This window comes from Condylura cristata, unplaced genomic scaffold, assembly GCF_000260355.1.
Source record: "Condylura cristata isolate star-nosed mole 26May11 unplaced genomic scaffold, ConCri1.0 scaffold00023, whole genome shotgun sequence".
Lineage (NCBI taxonomy): Eukaryota > Metazoa > Chordata > Mammalia > Eulipotyphla > Talpidae > Condylura > Condylura cristata.
In genome coordinates, this window is record NW_004567124.1 from 32526554 (window position 1) to 32550011 (window position 23458).

At 41.2% G+C, this 23458-nt stretch overlaps 1 protein-coding gene across 1 annotated transcript in view; it reads right to left on the reverse strand.

Annotated features, from left to right (window-relative positions):
• The window catches only part of AVEN (apoptosis, caspase activation inhibitor), a 165980-nt gene that overhangs the window by 129404 nt on the left and 13118 nt on the right, over positions 1-23458 (reverse strand). The window contains exon 2 of the mRNA XM_004687572.2: positions 12889-13066. Within this exon, the coding sequence (XP_004687629.1) occupies positions 12889-13066 (178 nt within the window). The remainder of the gene's footprint in view (positions 1-12888; positions 13067-23458) is intronic.

The following is a 23458-nucleotide window of genomic DNA, read 5'->3' on the forward strand; positions in this document are numbered from 1 at the left end:
CCAGTACCACAGTTCTTGTATGCATAAATAAATAAAACTTAAAAAAAAAATAATGTACAGGGCACACTCCAGTCACTAATTAAATTAAGCAGGACATACTGATAAGTCACTAGCATCCATTCCATTCAGAGGTGGCCAGAAATTTTAGGGTCGATATATTTAATCTGATAGCATGTGAAGGTACTTGTTCCACCCCACTTCAGAGATGGCAACACAAAGGACTACACAATGCAGATCCTGTAAGCATATTTTTTTGAGTGTGTCATCTTTCAATTAGAAAAGGTACATTGAAGGGTTTCTATTTAAAACAATAAATTATTTCACGACTCTGGCATTTTTCTAACCAAATGAAGAGGCACCAAGGAATCTGTCTCTTATCTCCACCTTGGTGGACACGGAGTCCAAGGACTTTACCAGCCTCTGCTCCAGTGCCTGAACAACCTCCAACCTCCTCTCTAGCTGCCATTTCTGGGACCACCTTATTACTCATTCCTTGCTTCCCAGACAGTTAACATCAATGTCTGTGGCTAACTCCTCGTCTCCAATCAACATGAGATCCCAGAACCACCAGAATTATTCCACCAATGTCAAGGCTGTCATCAACCACCCAGTCTTGCACCTATGTGACCAGGGAAGGCAAGAACAACTTCTTCCATGAGTCAGTGAAGAAATGGAAGGTACCAAACATTTCTGGAAAATAGAAAGCCAGCACTGGGGCTGAGTCCTCTTCAGAACATGCAGAAGCATGTCAAGATGAACAGGGTCACACCCTGGATGTCCAGGAAGCCCCTGCCCCCCGGGTCCTGCTGAATCTGTATGCCCTGGGTTCTACACACAGACCCCCTCTCCATGAATTTCATACTGTTCAAGAAGGACAACCACTTGACCAAGCTCCTCAGGCCAGCCCATGTTGGGCTGGGGTGAGACCTCTTTGAAAGGTTCACACTTAAGCTACACTAGGAGTCACCCACGGCAGGAGCCTCTGAGGCCTCTGCAGTTCCTTGGTCTCTGAACATGGCCTGAGTCTCCAGCCTGTTGGCAGTTTCTAAACCAACCACAAAACAACCAAAGCTACAGGCACAAACAAGAAAGCATTCTTTTGCAAAAACAAATATACAAGAGAATGTATATTTTTTGATGTATATGTAGTTTTCTATAGGTACAATCAAATGCAAAGACAACATAAATTTAAATACTACTACATATTAGATATGTGATTTCTGTACAAATTATTTGAAGCTTTTTTTTTAATTGAGCTAAACAATGGTTTGTTCACAACACTGTATGTGACTTAGAGGTATAAGAATCATAACCTTCAGATCTACTTGAGATCATTTATAAGGCTTGGTTTCAACATACAGGTAATGTAATCTACTACACTGTTACAATTCAATGAAACAGAAGCCTCTGTAACACACAGAGAGCCGGTATGCAGGAAATGGCAGCAGTGAGCATTTGCCATGAGTGACTTAGCTTAAGGTCCTTGGTCATTAATGATCACACATACATACATCCTTATCTGAAGTCTACCCACAGGGATGCTGGATGTGCTAAGTTAAAGCACCTTGGTAAAATACTATAGCATAAACTTGCAAAACTAAAAACCAGAAGAACAGAGATAGAAGGCTGAAAAACTTTCCTTGAAAAATTACTGTATTTAACCCTTGCCACAGGAAGGACCACTGTTGAAATCATGAATTAAATAAGACCAAATTCATTTAGAAAGATTTCCAATTATGATGACTTCAATGCTCCCTAGAAGCCCAGCTAACATCTCATGTACACAATGCACACAAATAGCTAACTTAAAAACAAAATAGCTAATCACATTTCAGTGAAGCACACTGGGGTTTTTTTCCCCACTATGTTTAGGACTTCAAACACATATTATAGAATTACTAAATCACTTCTCAGACTTCTTAGCATCAGAAATCTTTCATCACAACCGGTTCCCATATTTAGTACTGTTTCAAGGACCCTGTTTACCTCTGAAGTTGCAGAGATTCAAACAGGTCAGCAAATACCACAAAAGAAACTAGCAAAAGAGAAAGAGGACCTAATGATCATTGTGCTTCATATTCTAACTATGCATCTCAGTACTGTGCTTTGCTTCCCCATCACCTTTACACAGCTTGTTCTATCATAATGGTTCACTCTTCTTTGCCTTGAAATAGTTATTGACTTCTGTATGGCACTTTATGCCTTTTAAAATAATTCTACATCATCATCGTCACAATCATCCTAGATTAAAGCAATGCACATATAATTAGTAATTCACAGTTGTTGGGTCTGTTGGTGCTTTTTTAAAATTTATTATTGATGCATATAGAACAGGGGTACAGGCCAGAGGTGCAGGGGCGGTGAGAGGATTCACCAGAGACAGTAAGGAGCGGAACAGGCAGATCAACAAAGTACACTGCCGAGGGGAGCAGCGGGCGTCAGGAGACGTCTCCATGCCACCTCCAGGGCAGGATGGAACTCGCATTGAAGCAGCTGCAGCTAGCTTGCATTGCAGTGTCCTAATCCATCGTGCCACCATGGAGGGCCCTTGGTTTGTTTGTTTGTTTGTTTGTTTTTTAAGGGAAGTTCTAAGAATTTCACTCCCTAAAGGGCAGTTACTAGTGACAACTAGAACCAGCTCATCAGCTGGCATCCATCAATCATATATCAATCTGCCACCAAAATACATACTCCACACTCCACATGTAATTACTGAGACAGACAACTTTGCCATCAGATTCCTAAGGTTTTATTTCCCTGTTTTAGTCTTTGAACTAGTGAGGCTCCCACTTTCTACATCAGAAGTTTCTGCACTGACCTTCATTCAAGGCTTTGGCAAAATATCTTTTATTCTCTTTCTAGAACAAGTAAAGAAAAGTTTATGAACTTCCACTTTAATAGAGCTCACTACCATGAGCTTTTATTTGCGGAGCTTCCCAAATGTCCTCCATGAAATGACGGCTATTTTTTTCCCTTTTCTTTTAGAACCACATCACACTAGTTTATCACACTGTTTAAGTTTCAGGTGTACAGTTCCAACCTCAGCAATTCTGTATCACACCACAGCCGCCACCAAATACCCAGTGATCATCAACCACTGACCCACTGGCCTCCTCCCCCTCCCCGCTCTCCCCTCCTGCTCCTTCCCTTTCCCACTGGCAACCACTGTTCTGTTATCGAACGCTAAGGGTTTGTTTTTAGTTTTGTTTGTTCGCTCTTTTTTCATTTTGAAACCACAGAAGAGTGAAATCACATCGTATTTGCCTTTCTCCTTTTTGACTAATTTTGCTAAGCATAATCACCTCAAGGTCCAACCATGTAGCAAATGGCAAGATGAATCTTTTATGGCTGAGTAGTATTTCTTTGTGGATATGTCCCATTCTCGTTAGCCATTCATCCCTCATCGGGCCCTTGGGCTGTTTTCACATTCTTGGCTAATGCTGCAATAAATATCATTGCATACATACTTTGAATTCACAGTCTTCAGGCAAATACCCAAACAGTGGATTACTTGATCATAAAGCACTACTATTTTTAATTTTTAAAGGAGCCGCCATACTATTTTCCACAGAGGCTACACCAATTTACATTCTAATATTGTGGGGTCTTAATAGGGACTGCCCTGAAGCGGTATGTTGCTTTAGGTACCGTGGTCATTTGAACGATTGATTCTTTTGATCCTAGAACAAGGAATGTGCTGCTTTGTGTATTTGTCAGTTTCCTTCAGTGGGGTCTCAAAATTTTTAGTGTAAAGGTTAGATTTATTCCTGGGTATTTTATTCTTTTTAATATTTTTTTTCCATCATCTTTCTACTAGTTCCTTGTTTGCAAATAGTGATACAACAAATTTTATATATTGATTTTGTAACCTGAAATGTTATTAATTTATGATTTCAAGCCGTATTTTAGCAGTCTTTAGGGTTTCTGATGTATAATACCATTTGCACATAGTGAGAGTTTTACTTCCTCCTTTGCAATCTGAACTTAATTTTCTTGACGAATTGCTCTGGACAAGACTTCCAATACTGTATTAAACAGTAATGATGATATTGGGCATCCTCTCTTGTTCCTGATCTTAAATGAAAAGTCTCCACTTTATAGGATATAATGCTAGTTATTGGTTTGTCATATGTGGCCTGTATTATGTTTAGGTATGTTCTACCTTTCCTTAAGAGTTTTTATCACAGCTGGTTACTGAATTTTATCAAGTGCTTTTTTTTGCATCTATTGCGATCCTATGGGTTTAGCTTTCATTTTGTTGTTTGATGAGTTAGCAATACATTGATCTGTATATATTGAAGAGTGATGGTTACTTTTTTATTAAGGGAACATGAGAAGTCCATAAGAATAAATAGGCACAGAGGAGACATCAGCAGTTGAGAGGAACATGCTAGATGCTGTTAGGATATAGATTTGATGATGCAGCCAGTTAGACACAGCCATGAGACAGTGTATGAACTGCAAGTCCAATCCAAAATGCTCTCTAGGACATTTCCTGTAAGAAAATCTAAATTATCTAAATCTAACAATCAAAAGAGGCATCCAGTTCTTAAAATGAACCTGACATTGTGGTCACTGCTATCATCCTGTGGGTCAACTCAGGGACTGGCATCAGAAGGATAGTTACAACAGTTGAAGATGCTGATAGTGACAAATTGGCTACTTGGAAACCAAAATGTGTCATAAATCAAGTATTATTTTAGTCGCTTTAACTTGCCAATAGACATACGTTTAAAGAACACATCAAACTAGATGAAAGCTGAATACATCCTGAGATAATAAAATTCAACATGCTGAAGTGCCTAAGAACAGAAGTTAATATGACAGAAGCTTTGGACAAAAACAGACCTCGTGAAAATACATGAAGAGAAAGCTAAGATCCAAAGCTTGCCATGCAAACCTGAGTTTAAAATGTCCTGGTAACTAATGAATATTTAAAAGTACGCAAGAAAAAAGATTCATTTAAAAAAAAAAAAAAGCAGATTCATTTGTATGAAAGACTTCCCAACCAGTACAACCTTACAACCTTAATGACATAAAAGGAATATTCAAATGATAAAAGTCAAGCACTAAACATTCAAATGAGAAAAACATTATCCAAAGCATTGAAGGGATCAATATTTGCAATGTCTGGTTTTTGCTGACCAGAAGCACAGACACAGACCTAATGCTTTTCAAAGAGTATGACTTTGCAAATAAGGAATAAAGAAAGCAAAATAAAGTGGCCTCTAAATTAAAAGCTAAGCACTATGGAAATTGTAGTGGTTAGCAAAGGGGGATGGAGGGTAAAGGCATTAAATTGATGCTGGGGCTGCACTAGAAAACTAGTGATGGGCAAGGGGAGGCTTAAACACACATGTGAAATCATTAAGATTTTATTAAACTAAAGAAAGGAAAATAAGAGTGAAACAATAGGAGAAACAAATATACAGGTGCTGATATAACATTTCTAGAAGAAAAAGACTGAATCTTTGCTGAAAATTTTGGATGCTAGATGATCAGACCTACAGAAAAGATCTACACTTTTCTCCAATCATGGCAAAAAAGAAGTAAGAGAGGGACTAATTCTATTCAAAGAAAAAGCTAAAGCAGCACTTGATAAAGCCAAACACACAAAATGGTAGCCTACAATGAAGAAACAAAGAAGATATGTGGGAAGTAGTAGGAGAGGAAGAAAAAGCAGCTCTGAAAAAAACCCACGGAGGATCAACAAGAATCCCTAAGCAAATAGAAAGCAAAAGGTCACAGATTTAAAGAAAAAGGAAAAGGGAATTAAAGCTGCCCAGCCTGGTTGTGCTAAAGGGAAAATACAGTTCCAGGACAAGCAAATGAAAGCTGACAGTGATGAGGAGCATAACGAAAAGGAAGCAGCCAGGCCTGTGAAAACAGACGAAGAACCTGCATCAAAATTACACAGTGCACAGTAGACTAGCAGTTTCGCAAATGTTTAGGCATCCGTCACTTGTATCTTTGGAGGTTTGAAATGGGAAAATCAAATGAAGCCCCACTCCAGCGTCCAATTGGAAGAAGGAAAGTTGAGTAGCTGAGTCTGTCTTTTTCTTGCTATCTAACTGCATGGTTCTGTTTGTGTTGTTTCATATGATTCAACTATCACAGGGCAGGTTTTCCTAACTATGGGACTGTGTATCCCAGAATAAAACACATATTATATAGAAAGATAAATAATCTGGATAAATTTCCTTGGGGGCAGGGGGGTTGTGTGTGTGTGTGAGAGAGAGAGAGAGAGAGAGAGAGAGAGAGAGAGAGAGAGAGAGACTGGGTACAGGCCAGAGGAGCAGGGGGTGAGAGGAGTCACCAGAACACCAGAGGCAGAGTAGGGAGCAGAACAAGCGGATGGGATCAAACTCATGCTGCTGCAGTAACAGTGCTGAGACTTAATCCCCGGGCCACCAGGGTCACACAATCATGGCAAATTTCATGGGAAAGAAAGGTACAAGTCTTGAATGATAGGTAGAGGCTGCTCCTTGGCTTTCCCTTTCTGTTTTAATGCTGGCAAGAGGATATAAAGGCACACACACAAAAAAAAAACTATCATTATAATTAAAATGCCCCTAAAATTAACTCTTATTACATTGAGGAAGAGATAATAGTTTTAAAGGAAAGTATGCCTAGATAATGCTGACCAAATTGTGGTTTAATTTCATTTGTGCTTGTTCCACATAAAAGAGCTCATCGACTTGCACATACTCCTCAGACTTCTCTTCAGTGTTGCTCTAGCACAACCAGCTCACGCCGCAAACATTTCCTAACCCTGGTTACCTGCAAAATCTTGAAAGAACAGATAAAGCATATGGCAGGAATTCAATGGCACACAATTTGGGGGTGGAGGAGGGAGATGGGGGGGTGTGGAAAAACTGCTTGAAGACCTGAGTTTTTCTATCTGGTTATAAGTCAGCATACTGTCCATGAAGCTTGTGAAAAGTAACTTAGAGCTGCAGGACTGCTTTTCAAAACGAAAAGCTGAAGTCATGATAACCTGTTTCAGAGGCCTCCAGAAAGAGTCCTGAAAAGATGTGAGTGCAGCCCTCCCTGGTGGCGCAGCGGGTTAAATCGCAGCACTGAGAATCTAAAGCCACTTCAGCATGAGTTCGATTCCCGCCTGCCCCGGAGGTGACCACATGGCGCGGCAGACCTCTCCTGGCCGGCCCACTGCTCCCCTCAGCAGTGTACTTCGTGGATCTGCCTGTTCTGCTCCCCACTCTGTCTCTGGTGAAGCCTCTCACTGCCCATGAGCCTCTGGCCTGTACCCCAGTTCTGTATGCACAAATAAATAAATCTTAAAAAAAAAAAAAAAATGTAAGTGCTCCCAAACCTACCAGAAAAAAAAAGTAGGTCTTCAAACAAATTAGTCCTCCTCCCACATGTCCCACCTATAAAAATGAGATGCTCATGGCTGCAAACTGAAGCATGCAGAAAAGCCCTTTCACTCCTGATGTGCCCTAGTCTATGGTGAATAAAGGGATTCTGCATCAGAGATCCATCTTTACAATTTTTTTGCATAACAAGGTATGCAAAATGAAATATAGTATACGCACATTTAGCATATATAAAATAATAATTACTACACAGAGGCAGCCATCATCCAGGCCAATGTCACAGAAACCCTCCCACCCCTCCATCCTCTGTATGTCCACCCCATCGTTACACCTCTTCTCTCCACAAGAGGTGGCCACAGATCTTGATTTTTATAATTATCTCCTTGATATTCATTTTACTATTCAATTATGTATTACTAAATAACAGTTTGCCTTTTTTCTTGTGTTTGAACTTAAATACAAACAAAATCACACTGGGGTATTCTGTGGGTAGGCTGTATTGTAACTTCACATTATATTTGAGAGTAGAGTCCACTTAAACATTCCGCTGTTACTGAACATGTGAGTTGTTTCCACTTTGGGCTCTTATTAATCCTGATTTGAACAACCATGTACATGTGCCAGAATTTCTCTAGAATATCTTCCAAGATTGGAGATGTTATGTCTTCAACTTCACTGGAAAATGACTTACGATCTTCCAAAGTAAATATATAAGCATAGGCACCAACTTTGTGTGCCACAGAAACTCACTCTAAATTAAGGAGTGGCCTTCAAATCTTCACTGTTAACAATGAAAATCCTATTCAAATAAAAATACACTCAGCTAGATATTATTAGCAAAAGTCTGTCATCCAAATAGCATTTGAGAATTAAATCAGAGGTGGATGCAAAGCAAAGCTAATTCTGGAAGAAAGACCTTAAAAAAACAGTCCCAAAGAGAACCTTCCCTGGTGGCGCAACAGGTTGAAGCACAGCACCATGAAGCTATCACAGCCACTACAGCACAAGTTCGATCCCTGGCCAGGAGGGGGTGACCCATATGGCACAGCAGACCTCTCCTGACCCATCCACTGCTCCCCTCAGCAGTGTATTTCAGTCAATCTGGCTGTTCTGCTCCCCACTCTGTCTCTGGTGAATCCTCTCACCCACAACTCTGACCTGTACCACAGTGCTGTATGTACAAATAAATAGTATTTTAAAAAAAAAGTCTCAGAGTAGGGCCCTTGTCCCAGAAACCAGGTTGAATCACACTTTGCAGTAACAGCAATAGGCTGCCATTACAGCAGCTGCTGCGAGGTGAAAAGGAAAAGTGAACAGCTATAGACGGGAAGGTGGAGAGCAAGTGAAAAGACTATTTAATAACTTAACCTGAGGCCACCAACTTTTAAATGCTTGAGACACTCATACCACTGCCACTGGTTACTCAATAAGTAAACTCGACAGTTATACTCCAGACTTCATTTTCTCGGAAAATTTAAGACAGCAAAGATGGCCAATAAATTTAGCCACTATGTCTAACATTCAAGGGAAAAAAGAAATCAGACCTTATCTCACTGTGCTGACCAGTTAAGCTTCTACCAACAAAAAATTCTTAGATGAATACTAAGTCTAGGCACCATGGTTACATATGAAGCAGAGCTAAAATCTGTGGTAAAGTTGGGATAAGATGCTGAGAGCAAGTCGAGCATGATGACATTTTACTATTCTCACAATTCCTACCCAAAAAAGTTAAGCGAAAACATGATAGAATAGGATTTGAATCCAGATCTGTTCAACTTAAAGGCCTTTGTTCCTGACACTAAACCACATAGGCAGAGGAAGGGTTAACGTCAAAAGCCAAATTTAAATGTCCAATAGTAAACACCTAAAAGTGGCACTGTCATTTCTAAAGTTGATTACTCTGGCAGTTAGTTCATTACCTGCTAAAAGAAAATAGAAAATGGAATCCAAAAAGGTTCATACACTCTTTAGAAGCCTGAAACGCAGCCGTGTATTATACCACCTCACTCCATCCCCTGGCATGGCAGTGAAAGTTGCAGTGATACAAGATAGAGACCCAGTGTGCAGCAAAGGCCATTAGCCAAGCACTCCACATGGTACACTCACAGCTTGCTAAGAGGCTATGTTAAGTGGACTTACCAGAAGGAAAGACGTAATAATTAGGAGGGTAAGAAGCAACTTTAGGGATGAAGAGTATTCCTGTGACCTTGACAGTAGTGGTGGTTTCGAAGGTGTATACCTCTCTCCAAACTCACCTCCCTGTACACAATAGGTACGTACAGCTTTTCACAGGTCAACCATGCCTTAACATGATAGCTTAAATATACTAGTTATGAAAGAATGTAATAGTGATCAAATTTAACACACATCAGGAAACTCTAAAATATGAATTTTAATAAAATATAGAGAACATCTTTGTGACCCTGAGGGAAGGATTGAGTTCTCAAATAGGGCATAAGACAGAACAGATGAAAGAGTTACATAAGTCAGTAAAAAATAAATGAGCTGGGGGGGGGGGGCTGTGGAGGGGGTAGCTATGTGCAGACAGTTCACAGAAAAGCAAGCAAAGCAGCAAACAAGATGTTCAACCTCAACACACAACTATGGAAATGCAACTTAGACCTCCAATGCACAGAGCCTTCCCCTGGCCCAGGGCCAGTCACTCAGGTTTTCACATTAGAGTATGTCGTTACTACCCCCCACCCAAACCTCACCTTGGACTCTACAGTCACCACTTCTTTCAACTCCACCCAGGTCAGCGGTCCTACCAAAGGGCTACCCAGGAGCCCCACGACTCTCTTCGGTCCATCACTTCTCCCAAGACTGGTCTTACCTCCCTGTCCAATGTGAATTCAGTGGTAATGGTGCTATGCCCTTTCCTATCTTTCTTTTAATTGATTCATTTGGCTAAACTGCACTCACGATTAGATCTATTCTCCATCCCTTGATATCTACATCTGTGCAGGAGAAATTGAATGAGGAAAACACACCTGCTCTCCCCTAACATTCATGAACACTAACCAGGGTGGGCCTCTGCTACCACCCAGCAACCCATCATATTTTCCTATATTTTTTCACACTCCCACCCCGTCAACAACTATTTCCTGCCTCCTACTCTTTCCGCAGTCCCTCATCATCTCATGTACTCTCAGAATTGTAATAATGCCTACAAGTGGACATCACCCAATGTCCATCTCCAGGCCCAACCTGGATCCTGAAGCCCAGGAGCCTTGATCCTACTGTGGGCTTGACATTTCCTACTAGATACCGGGCTGGATGGGTGTGCCACGTGGCACTCCAGGACACCTCCGCCCTTGTCTCTGTTCTGTCTGAAGTAATCTAAATGAATTAGAGCACTAGGCTTCCCTCCTCTTCTGCTTTCCAGCAGATATGAGAAGCCCTGGCAAGAGAATAGAGAAGAATTTAAGACCAGAATGATTACTCTCTTGTTTTTCTCTTTGATCTCTTGGCCAAGAGGCCAATCGTCCTCTCAAGGTCAACTTCTCTATGTGACTCTCTCCATCAGAGGCCCAGTAACTAGGAGTAGGAACAGCCCTATGTTACCTGCCACCCAATTACTTTGCCATCTCTCTGCTTTCCTGTATCCTACTGATACCTTGGTCAATTACTCCTCTGTTAAAACATTCTTCTAATTCTTGAACATGCCATCTATTTCCTACAGGAGCACCAATGCAGGTAGCAATCTCAATTTTAATACATGGAATACTGAGCACCCCCTATAATTTTACCCATATCAGTTATAGCAACCCTATTCGAACTGTTCAAAACAAAAGTCAGATGACAGCTTTATACGCCTTTATCTCATACCCTACACATGTCTCCCTTTAACCCCCACAAACAGAGCAGAACCCAGCCATGCTTTGCAAACCTCACTGCTACTGCCCTGGCCACTCCCACCAGCACTGTGACTGAACTACTGCAACAGACTCCTACCTGGTCTTCCTACAGCTTCCTCCCTGCTTGTCATCAGTTCAGTCACAAAACTGCCCGTGGGAGCCTGTCAAACGTGAACAGTGCAGGTTTCCCATGATGGCCAAACACATTACATTCCTCTTTGGTATGATGCATTAGGCTGTTTTTTGGACTCTGGGAAATACCATTACCACTAAATCATATGGAAACATTTTCAGCATCCCCAGCCCAAAAAATAGCCTACCAAATCATGCCAAATGGGAATATTCTGCTTTCAGAGAGTGAAGGAAACGTATATTCACTGGTAGCTTCTAAAGCCCTTGGTGGCTGCTTCTCCCAATAAGAAGCCACCATCTCTACTGTTCCGTAAGTCTCCCCATGATCTGACCCCAGAATGCCTCTTTTCCTCTGCTTGCTTATTTTGCACCAGCAGGCCAGTCTCCCTCGCTAGTACCCTCCTCAAAGCCTCAAAGTGTTCCCTCTGCCTGGAACACTCCTCCTGAAGATCTCAGTGCCTGCATCTCCCTTACTCAGGTCTCTACTGAAATAGCAACTTCTCATAAGACCTTCAATGGCCACTCTCTCTAAAGTTGTACCAGCACCTCTCCCATTGTATTTCCAACCTAAGCGATTATCGCCACCTACCCGTTTGCCCCGGCCCTCTAGAATGTCAGCTCCACGACACAGGTGTTCTTGTCTGCTCTGCCCACTACCACATGTTCAGTGCCTTAAGCCCTACCAGTGAGCAGGGGGCTCTCAAATGTCGGATCAACAAACCACAACTAGGTTCTGTGCAGTAGATCAGCCACAACTGAACAAGCCGAGTCTGATGCAGACATTTCAAACACTGGCAGATGAGAATAAAAGAAAGGGAGAACAGGATCACTAAGTTGGGAAAAGAGGGAATTCAAAACCAACTCCCGCAGATTTCATCTTATTTCTCTGCTTCTCACATCTTTATCCTTGAAGTGTTCTTTTTTAAGCTGACACTGTGAAAAGCCTCTCCAGCAGTCACAGCAAGGGGATCAACCTGAAACAGTTGGTCCTAGAATAAGTGGTTGTTTGGCCTTGTCGATAGAGAAGGCCACCCAAAAGCAAAAGGGGAAAGTTTTGGTGTTGAGCTACATTAAAAACTCTAAACTGCACTTACATGTTAATCTGCTTATTTCTGGACATAAAGGGAAAAAAAACAAACTAAAACGTCATAAAGCGCCATATAAATATTTAAGTACTGATCCCTCTGAAATTAAAAAAAAAACAACAACACTTGTTCTTCAGTTATCCAATTTAAAGGGGGCATAATTCAGCCTTTCTCAATTCTATAAAGCCTTTTTTAAGCATTGCAACCAAGAATTATTTTAGTCATCCTATTATCACTATGTGAGGACATGGACTTTTACTTAAAGAAAATGCCCTTTTCTCCTTGCATATTATTAGACATGTTGTCCTTTTCTTTGGATTTTAATTTCAAGCACAAAGGATCAACTGCAAGTTAGTAAAGTACACTTTATAAAAAAATACAAATTAAAACTCTGTGTGTGTGTGTGTGCGTGTATAAAAACACAGAACATCTACACTTTCACAGCACTAAGCAGCACACATGCAGCTGATTTCCTACCTGCAGAGCTGAGAAGGACACTGAAATCTGTGCCCCTCTGTGATTCTCCACCTTCACGATCCACTTCTTTTTCAATATCTTGGTATCGATCCCAGTTAGAGGCTACTTTTCTTTTAGAATACTTTCCCTGGTCCTCGTTCTCTTCTCCATAGTTCTCTGCATCACTGTCCTCTTCAACCTGCAATCATTAAAGCACAAATCAATAAGCAGGTAGTGGAAATGCTAAGTTTAGTAGCCTTAGAGGGAAAACAAAACAAAAATATAGTACACAAAGGTATCATGATAAAGAGCAAACTTACACACCACGCTCTCTGAGGATGTTGAGTAATACTGCCATGACAAAATTCCATTATACCAGAGTACATTTTCAGAGTAAACTTCTCATTTAACGTTAAAAAGGAAATCTGGCGAGTTCTTGCCTACAAAGTTGTGTGACTGGTAGACCTAAAGTCCACCCCAGGGCATCCTATTCCAACAGTTGTCTCATCTAGTTGACAAAAGCAAAGCTATAGAATCTTAAACTCAAAGGACTTTTAACGGAAGTCAAGTCTTTACATTTACAGGTTTTACAAACACATTCCAAGACCAAGACATATTTTATAAGCTTTAAATGAGGACCCTGCTCACCTGCCTTCTAGAGAAGTTTCTAGTACTAGGCATTGAAAGGCTTAGAAAGACTACAGAAAAATGCAGAATGTGAGAAGTTATTAAAGCAAAGGACCTAGATTCTTGGAATAAACTGTGTGGGAGGAAAATGGTGGGTAAAGGAGGAGAAACCCACAGGCTAAAAAAGCATATTGGACACATGACCTGTTGTGGTGACAGAAACTTACTTGACTGATTCATGTACCTAGAAAAATTATCTTTTTTTTTCAAGATTTATTTATTTATGCACATAGGACAAGAGTACAGGCCAGGGGTGCAGAGGGTGAGACAGAGTAGGGAGCAGAACAGGCAGATTGACTGAAATACACTGCTGAGGGGAGCAGCGGGTGAGACAGGAGATGTCTGCTGTGCCATGTGGGTCACCTCCCTGGCTGGGGATTGAACTCATGTGGCAGTGGCTGCACTTTACCCCATTGTGCCACCAGGGAGGGCCTGAGAAATTATCTTATGAGAATGGAAAAGTATGACCAAGGACTGGGTATTGGGTATATTATACAGTCCTCACTGTCACTGTAATGTCCTCATTAGCATTACTAAAGAAATTCTACTGTTTAAGTATTTGCTGCTGGGTGTAGCATCAGCATTCTGATTTAATGTTGCATCTTTTAGAATGAGTATGAAACTATGTGTGGATGAAAAGACATAGTTGTGGAATCTGCTTCAAAATAATGGAGGTAGGAAAATGAATACTGGAGAGAGATTAAATAAACTGGGCACAACGATGACTGTGGAAGCTAGATGATGGGACAGGGAAATTCACTATATTTTCTATCTACTGTTGAAACTGTTGGATATTTTCCACAATAAAATAATTAAATTTTTGAAATGAAAGACTACAGAATCTGAAGACACAGTTCAAAAAGGATCCCACGAATTACATCATTCTTGTGAAAAAAATCTTGTGTTGTTTCAATATATTTTACTTCTACAGGATAGTCCAGATTTTTTTAAAAAACAAGTTTTCATTCACAAAGGGACAGGTCATGGTGCACTGCAGGAAATTAGAAGACAAAAGTGGGTCACTGCCCTCCCCTAGAGAGCACTCCACTGACACCTTCAAGCATGCACTTCCAGGTCTTTTTCTCTGACACTTTTACAGATTTTTTTTTTTTTCATAGTAACCAGAGTTTTGTTTTTGTGTTTTTTTTTAAATCAATATTTTCTACCTCTCCATTTTAGTAAATTGTTGATTTCCCAATTTCCCTAACCAACCCCCAAAATTCCCTTCTGAAGTGGTGTGCCCAAGACAGTATCCAATTCAAGGCAATATTCTGTATGTCACCGTTTATCCCTTAGTCTCTGTGATTCTAGAATAATCTATTTTTACAACCCTGATTTTGGAAGAGACCAGTACAGTTTAAGTACAATACCCAACTTCTAAGCTGCTGTGTCCTTGAGGTCTCTGTTTATAGATTAGTTGACAGGAAATATCAGATTAAAATATCTAAATACAGTCCTCCCTGGTGGCGCAGTGGGTAAAGCACAGCACTAAGAAGCTAAAGCCACTTCAGCAGGAGTTAGATCCACGCCCCAGAGCTGACCCACATGGCGCAGCAGACCTCTCCTGACCCATCCTGCTCCCCTCAGCAGTATATTTCATCAGTCTCCCTGTTCTGCTCCCCACTCTGTCTCTGGTGAATCCTCTCACTGCTCCAGCACCTCTGGCCTATACCCCAGTTCTATAGGCATAAATAAATAAATCTTTTATATGTGTGTGTATACATATATGTGTGTACATGCATGGTACTTCCAGACAGCAGGAATGTTACTATTTATTATCCTTTCTTTCCAGTTATTTTTTTCAAGTGCTCATTGGCCATGTACTTACTCTGGAGTCATGCTGGTGGGGAAATTTGGCAGCACTGCAAACAATGAGAACAGTGTAATATTCAACTTTACATGCGATTTAAATGGCCTTCAAAGTAAGCTGTCAGCACCCACTGCAGCACAAGTTTGATCACAGGCCAGGGAGTTGGCCCACATGATGCAGCAGACCTCTCCTGTCTCGCCCACTGCTCCCTCCAGCAATGTATTTCAATCTACCTGTTCTGCTCCCCACTCTTGTCTCTGGTGAATCCTCATCCCCTGCATCTGTGGCCTATATCCTGGCTCTTGTATGCATAAATAACTCTTTTTAAAAATAATTAAATGACCTTCAAAGTAAAGTTTGACAATAGGTGATTTTAGCTTTAACTGATAAATGAAATATTGACCCACTACAAATTTCCAGTTCCTCAACAATCTAACAAACTGGACAACAGTGACAAATCCTTATGTTAGAGGGCAGGGAGAGGGACGCCCTTGAACCCCCAAACCTGCCTGCTCTAAATAGGTTCTGCCATCCACCACATCAAGACAAAACATACAAGACTATTAATGGAAAGGAACTTTAATACAATCAGTGTGCAATTCAGCAAACACAGAATATAGTTTCAAACCAACCACCCAAAATTACCCATTCCCTTGTGGGTAAGTCTACCCAGGAGAAATTGGCCCAAAATAAGACCTGAAAGCCCGCCACAGCCTAAAGCACCTTCTGGCAGGGACCCAGGAAAAGGGTCAGAAATGGTCAGGCAAGTCTGGTCAGGCAAAATCAAAATCAATATAAACACTGCCAGAGTTAACCTCCTCTACATGGGTTTCTCGCCCGTATCTATTTCAAGAAACAAGAGCCGCTTCTTCACATGTCTCTGTTCCCTGTGCCTCCCTCAGCTCTCCTTCTGGCTCCATCCTGCTCCCTTCCTCTTCAGTCCCTTCTCCAGATTCTTCTCCTCCCTGCTCAGCTCCCCACTCCTTCTGGGTGGGTTAGGGAACCTGGAACCTCCCCTGGGAACCACCCTGTTACACTTACTGAAGCAAATTTTATAAACTGGCATAAAAGAATGGAGCAACAGACCTTTCAAGGTCATGTTCAGTCTTCAAATATATCATAAGCCTCCTTGACAGCATAAAAAAAAGATGGCAATCTCCATATAATTTAGGGACTGCAAAGACTGCTTGACACCCAGGTTTCCTGCTATTCTTCCAATTATCTCAGAACTGAAAGAGGACAGCAGATTAAAAATATGTGACTGAGGGCCCTCCCTGGTGGCACAGTGGGTTAAACACAGCACTAAGAAGCTAAAGCCACTTCAGCATGAGTTCGATCCCCGCCTGCCCAGGAGGAGATGCACATGGCTTGGCAGACCTCTCCTGACCCGCCCGCTGCTCCCCTCAGCAGTGTATTTTGTCTCTCCATCTGCCTGTTCTGCTCCCCATTCTGTCTCTGGTGAATTCTCTCACCTCCCCTGCACCTCTGGCCTGTACCCCAGTTCTGTATGAATAAATAAATAAATCTTTAAAACAAAAAAAAGTATATGGCTGAAAGGGAACTACCATATGCATAACAAATACTGGGAACATTCTAAAGAAAACAGCTTTGTAACTTATAAAAAATTGGGAGCTAGGCCTAAAGATGAAACTACCAACAGGGTTTAATCTAGGAAAACACAATATTCTTTTGTTGGCCCACTGGGTAAATAGAGTTCAGAGAGGTGTCTCCAGTTAGTACAAAACTTCTGAACACAGCTATAACACGGAACAAAAATGTAAGCCTGAGCATAATAATTTGTTTGATGCAAAAGAGAATTATACCTGAGGAACTATTAATACAAAGAAACAAGCTCTGAAGTGGGAAGCAGGAGATCTAGACAGAATTAATGGCCCTGCCATAACCATCATTTAGTATTTACAAAGTGTCTACAATAGGCTGGGCCTCACAGAGCTGACTTACTCACTAATCCCCAATTTAGAAAAATCACCAAACAAGGATCATATTACACCCCACCCAACTGCAGAGAGAAGGGAAGTCACCATTAGCCTCCATCACAAGAGGGTAGTAAAAAGTAATAAAGTTTAGAAAACATTCGGTGGAACTTAGAAAAAGGTGTATCTTAGAAACTCCTAAAAGATTTTATGTTTGGTTCATACTGTAAAGTACTGAGACAAAATAAAATATGCAATGTTCCAAGATGGAGCAAAAGAACAGAATAAGAAAGCACTGATGAAAGCAATGTGAAAACAAATAAAGGCATCATTGTTATGTAAACATTATTACAAAATAAGTCTGGAATACACTGGAAACTATAAAACACCGGTGAAAGAAATTGAAGACAAAATAGAAAGATAGTCCATATTCCACGATTTGAAGAATTAATATCATTAAAACATCTATATTGCCCAAAACAATCTACAGAGTCAATGCAATCCCTGCCAAAATTACAATTTGTGTTTTTTTTTTTCCTGCTTCTAAAAAAACTCTACAGAGGACCTCCCCTGTCTCACCTGCTGCTCCCCTCAGCAGTGCATTCTGTCAATCTGCTTGTTCTTCTCCCTGCTCTGTGTCTGGTGAATCCTCTCATGACCCTCCCCCCAACCCCCTCACAGCAATGGCCTGTACCCCAGCTCTTGTTATGCATAAATAAATCTTTAAAAAAAAAAACTCTACTGAGGAATAATCGATGCATAAGACATGGGTATACAATGAATCTGGACACACACACACAGCTGAGATACCATTACCACAATCAAGGAAATGGACATACCCAACACCACCAGAAGCTTACCTGTATTTTCTTACAATGGCATTTTTCACAGAAACAGAACGAACAATCCTAAAATTTTTATGGAGCCACAAAACATTCATCCAAAGCAATCTTCAGAAAAGCAAAAACTGAAGGTACCATACACCCCATGTTGAACCATATTATAACAGCAATCAAAAAATAGTTTGTAATCAAAATGGTAGTGATCAAAATAGCACAGTACTGTAATAAAGACAGAGATATAGGCCAATGGGACAGAAGATCAGGACTAAACCCATGCATACAGGATCAATTAATTTACAATAAAGGAACAAAAACCATACAGAGGGACGACGGTCATCTCTTCACTAAATGGTGCTGGAAAAACTGAACCAACACATGCAGAAGAATGACACTGGATTCCCTAGAGCATATTCAAAAATCAACTCAAAATGGGTCAATGACAAGAACACAAGGCCAGAAGCCATAAAACACATAGAAGAAAACATAAGCTCCATGACTGTGGCAACAAAAGCAAAAATAAACAAGTGGGGATACATATTGAACAAAAGAGCTTCCGTGTAGCAAAGGAAACCAACATGGAATGACAACCTACACGATGGGGGAAATATTTGCAAATCATTCAGCTGACAAGGCCTCTCCTCCCATAATGAATTTTAGGTTTGTTTTTTTTTTTTTTAAGATTTATTTATTTATTTATGCACACAAGAACTGAGATACAGACTACTGGTGGTGGGTTAGAGGATTGACCAGAGACAGAGTTGGGGGCAAGACAGGCAGATGGACTGAAATACACTGCTGAGGGGTGCAGTGGGTGAGACAAGAGAGGTCGGCCAGGCCATGTGGGTCAGTCGCCAGCCAGGAATTGAATTCGTGCTGCAGTAGCTGGCACTGGCTTGATAACACTATTTTTAACCCCTGTGCCACCAGGGAGGTCCCGTAATACATTTTAAAACCGATTATAAAAGTTAAGTAATATTTCAGTTTACTATAGAAACAGTACTTTTGCCAACAAGAAGAAGGTAAGTAGGAACAAAAGAGAAAATGACTCCATATAGGAATTCACATACACAGAAACAAAGGAAGAAGCAAAGCTAAGAAATAAGAAGGCTAAAAGTTATGATATATGCTCACTCTTCTCAAATATTTTTTAAAGTACCAAATGACACAGGTGATAATGATAACAAGCACTGTTCGGTTTGAAGCATGAAATATGTGTAACAATACCATGAAAGGAGACAGCCCTGTGGGAGTGATGGTTCCATATTTCCCTCTCTTTGGAACTGAATCAGTATACACCTCAAACGGATTCTGGTAAGTTAACGTGTATATGGTAAGGCCCTCCCTGGTGGAACACGGGGTTAAAGCACAGCACTATGAAGATATTGGCAGCCACTATAGCTGAGTTTGATCCCCAGCCAAGGAGTCAACACACATGGTGCAACAGACCTCACCTGTCTCATCTGCTGCTCCCCTCAGCAGTGTATTTCAGTAGATCCACCTGTTCTGCTCCCCACTGTCTCTGATTAACCCCCTTACGCACTCCCTGTCCCCTTATCCCCCGCCTCAGTAAGTCTTAGGGTTCTAAAAGAACTGAAAATTATTAATTGCTACCCAACAACTATTTTTTCTAACACTTATTAAATTGTAGGGATAGGCCCTCCCTGGTGGCACAATGGGTAGAGCGCAGCACTGCAAGCTGGCTGCAGCCGCTTCAGTATGAGTTTGATCCCCGCCCCAGAGGTGACCCACATGGCATGGCAGACCTCTCCTGAAACACCCGCTGCTCCCCTCAGCAGTGTACTTTTTCAGTTGGCCTGTTCTGCTCTCCACTCTGTCTCTGGTGAATCCTCTCACTGCCCCTGCACCTCTGACCTGTACCCCAGTTCTATATGCATGGAAAAGATACATCTTTAAAAAAAAAATTGTAGGAACATACATACTTATTTTATGTGCTATTGTGCTTTAACCAATGCACACAACAGGTTCCATTAATTATTGTTTTATTAAATGAACTCATCTACTCTCTTCCATGTCTTAAAATATGTTTTACTACTTATTTTAAGATTTTATTTATGCATACAGAACTGAGGTAAAGGCCAGAGGTGCAGAGGCAGTGAGAGGATCTACCAGAGACAGCATGGGGAGCAAAACAGACAGATCGACGAAGTACACTGCTGAGGGGAGCAGCAGGCAGGTCAGGAGGTCTGCTGTGCCATGTGGGTCACCTCCAGGGCCAGGGATCAAACTCATGCTTAAGTGGCTTTCGCTTCTTAGTGCTGTGCTTTAACCCACTGTGCCACCAGGGAGGGCCTTACTACTTATTTTTAATGTCATTTTCTAACTTGAGAATTGACCTTTCTACAGATAACTTTATAAAGGTATCACATATCAAAACGGCAAATTGATCACTTGGTTGAAACACTACTATCTTTCTTAAAGATCCTGATGGATCACCTGGTTTAAGGCCCAAAGCTTTGGAGAGAAGATGAGGTTGACCGAAAGTGTTCAAGGTCACTTTACCACACAGGCAGAAGGAACACCTGTTTCATTCACATGCAACCCAGTGTTTTTGTAGATGCTTCTTCACTAAGCTTCATAAAATAAAATCATCCTCTCTAGTGCTTTAAGTGTAGGTTGCTAAAGCCTTTGCAAAGGTTCTGCTCAAAACCCCCTTGCCACCACCACCAACAACAACAAAAAAGACTGTAACTGGCATAAAAGATGGAGCAAGCCAGTGACTGGCGATTCAAGGACCCTCTTCTGATGTGGACAAACACCTTCCCTACATCAATAATACCATCTTGTACCTCTCGAAACTCATTCAATTATCTTATTTAACTTCAAGGAAGCTCTAGAAGATAAGCAAGACCTACTTACATGTAACCAATTATAAGCACACAAATGAAATTTTATTGAAACAGACCATGTAGCTACTCTAAAAACTCACCAACTATACAAGAGAACAAAACCCTGATCCCCAAAAATCTCACTCACTGCAACCCACTCATAACAATCACTGAAAGCATCAAGGAGGAAAGACTTGAAAATAAGAAGTCACTAGAGTTAAAAGCAACAAATATAGCCAAAACTAGAGAGGAGGACACACATCATCTATGATAATACAGAAAAATTTCATAAACTACAGCACAGAATCTCCAACTAACTCTTTAGCTGTTCTGTCTTTGTAAACAAGGGCCAAAGTCATCAAGCCCTAAACCAGTACAAGCCCTCTGATTTGCCATTTCACATTAAAGAACAAACTTAACTCCAGAATGCTCCTTAGTACCTTCCTGAGGTGGGGCAGAACATAGACACACACTGACCAGAAGACAAGAAGTTATAAGACCAACCATCTGAAAAGGCATTCTTTGAAATTTTCTGAGACAAAATTTTTTTTAAATATTTATTTATTTATACATACAGTACTGGAGTACGGGCCAGAGGTGCAGGGGCAGTAAGAAGATTCACCAGACAGAGTGGGGAGCAGAACAGGTAAATTGATGAAGTACACTGCTGAGGGGAGCAGCGGGTAAGACAGGAGAGGTCTGCTGGGCCATGTGGGTCACCTCTGGGGGGAGGGGGATCGAACTCACACCAAAGCGGCCGAGGCCAGCTTTGCAGTGCTGGACTTTAACCCACTGTGCCACCAAGAAGGGCCTGAGACAAATATTTTAATGTGTAGTTTACCTTCTCTAGCTCCCTAATTTTGGAAGCTCCTCTTTGAAATGAATCCTCGTTTATGAACCCTCCCTGTATATAAAAGCACAGTTGCTACCACACAGAATCTCCAACTAATGGAGACTCAAGTCTCCAATTGACTCAAGCTGTTGAGTCCATTTGACTCAAGCTCAAAACCCCTGGCCACCACCAGAAAAAAAAAAAAAAAAAAAACCATAGAGACTATTTAACTGGCAGAAGAGACTGGTGAGTCAAGGTGCACATGAAAAGCATGGTGTATATGAAAGCACAGCTCGTTCATATACGGGGTAGGCATATGAACCCACTATCCCTGTGATGGTATCTCTTAGGAGATGGACAGGAACCCATGCAGTCCCATGGCGCTTACAGAGGGGGCATGAAACCACCCAGCCCGGGGGGTTTCACATACAGGAATACAAGTACTGACACATTCATGTGGGGTTCATATAGTAGGAATAGGAAGATGAACACACCCATCCCCATGAGGTTCATACACATCAGAGATATGAATCCACACAGCCAGCGGAGTTCAAATATTGTGAGAGAGCTATGAACCCCCAGAGTCTAGTGCGGTTCATATACAGAAACAAAAACATGAAACACTCAGTCCTGCAGGGTTTACTTATTGAGAGGTGTATGAACCCACCCAGCCTCATGAGATTCACATAAATGTATAGGATTTAAAAAAAAAATCCTTTTTTGGGTCTTTCCTAATGAACAAGAACTGTATAAAATGCATGTCTCTTTCATGGGCTGATTTTTTTTTTATATTGAAATCTTTCCTTTATCTTCAAGAGCTCTTACACATTAACATGAAAAGGAAGTGTATGCCAACAGGCTGGTCAGCCAGCATGCATCATGTCCTAGAAATCAACCACAAGTGCCGCAAAGATCATATTTAGCGATTTCAAGTGCAAATATTTTGTAGGAGCAGTAAGACAGCATTGTTTGCAATGAAGACAAGTGCACATGTGTTACACTTGAAATCAGCTTTGGCCACGCAATGCATGACATTTGAAGGTGTTCTGCACGCTCTTCTCTTCTGGCTGTTCCCATTCTCGTTCCTCAGTTCTCACCTGAGTATCGTGCCACATGCAAGCAAAAACGCCTTCCTGCCCCATCCACGCCACTTTAACCAACACTGAGAAATGAAAGAAAATGCACCTTTCAGAGGCACAGAGTTGAGAGACATTTCAACCGTGAAAAGACAGAATAATCTGCATTTCCCTTCAGCAGCTCTTTTCAAGTGTGACCTTTAGCAAACCTTTCCAACATTAGGGAGGAAAAAATTTTAATTAAAAGAAAGGGCAGCGAAGACGCCTGAGGAAGGGAGAGCATGTTTTACCCAGCATTAGAGATAGGTGGATTTTCTCAAAGCTCCAATCCACAAGGACGAATGCAAATCCCAGGATCAGGATTATGCAGAGCACACAGCCAAGGGTCAAGGCACAGTGAGCCCCAGGGAAGTGCACGCTAGTAAAATTCCCTTGACATCAGCAACACTAGTATGTGTGATTTATCGTTTGTGTAAGGGTGAGATTATCTCTTCCTTGCAGAAATTTAAAGCAACACTTAATTCTGCCTTCTCAAGATCCCCACCAATAGTGTCCAAATAGCCT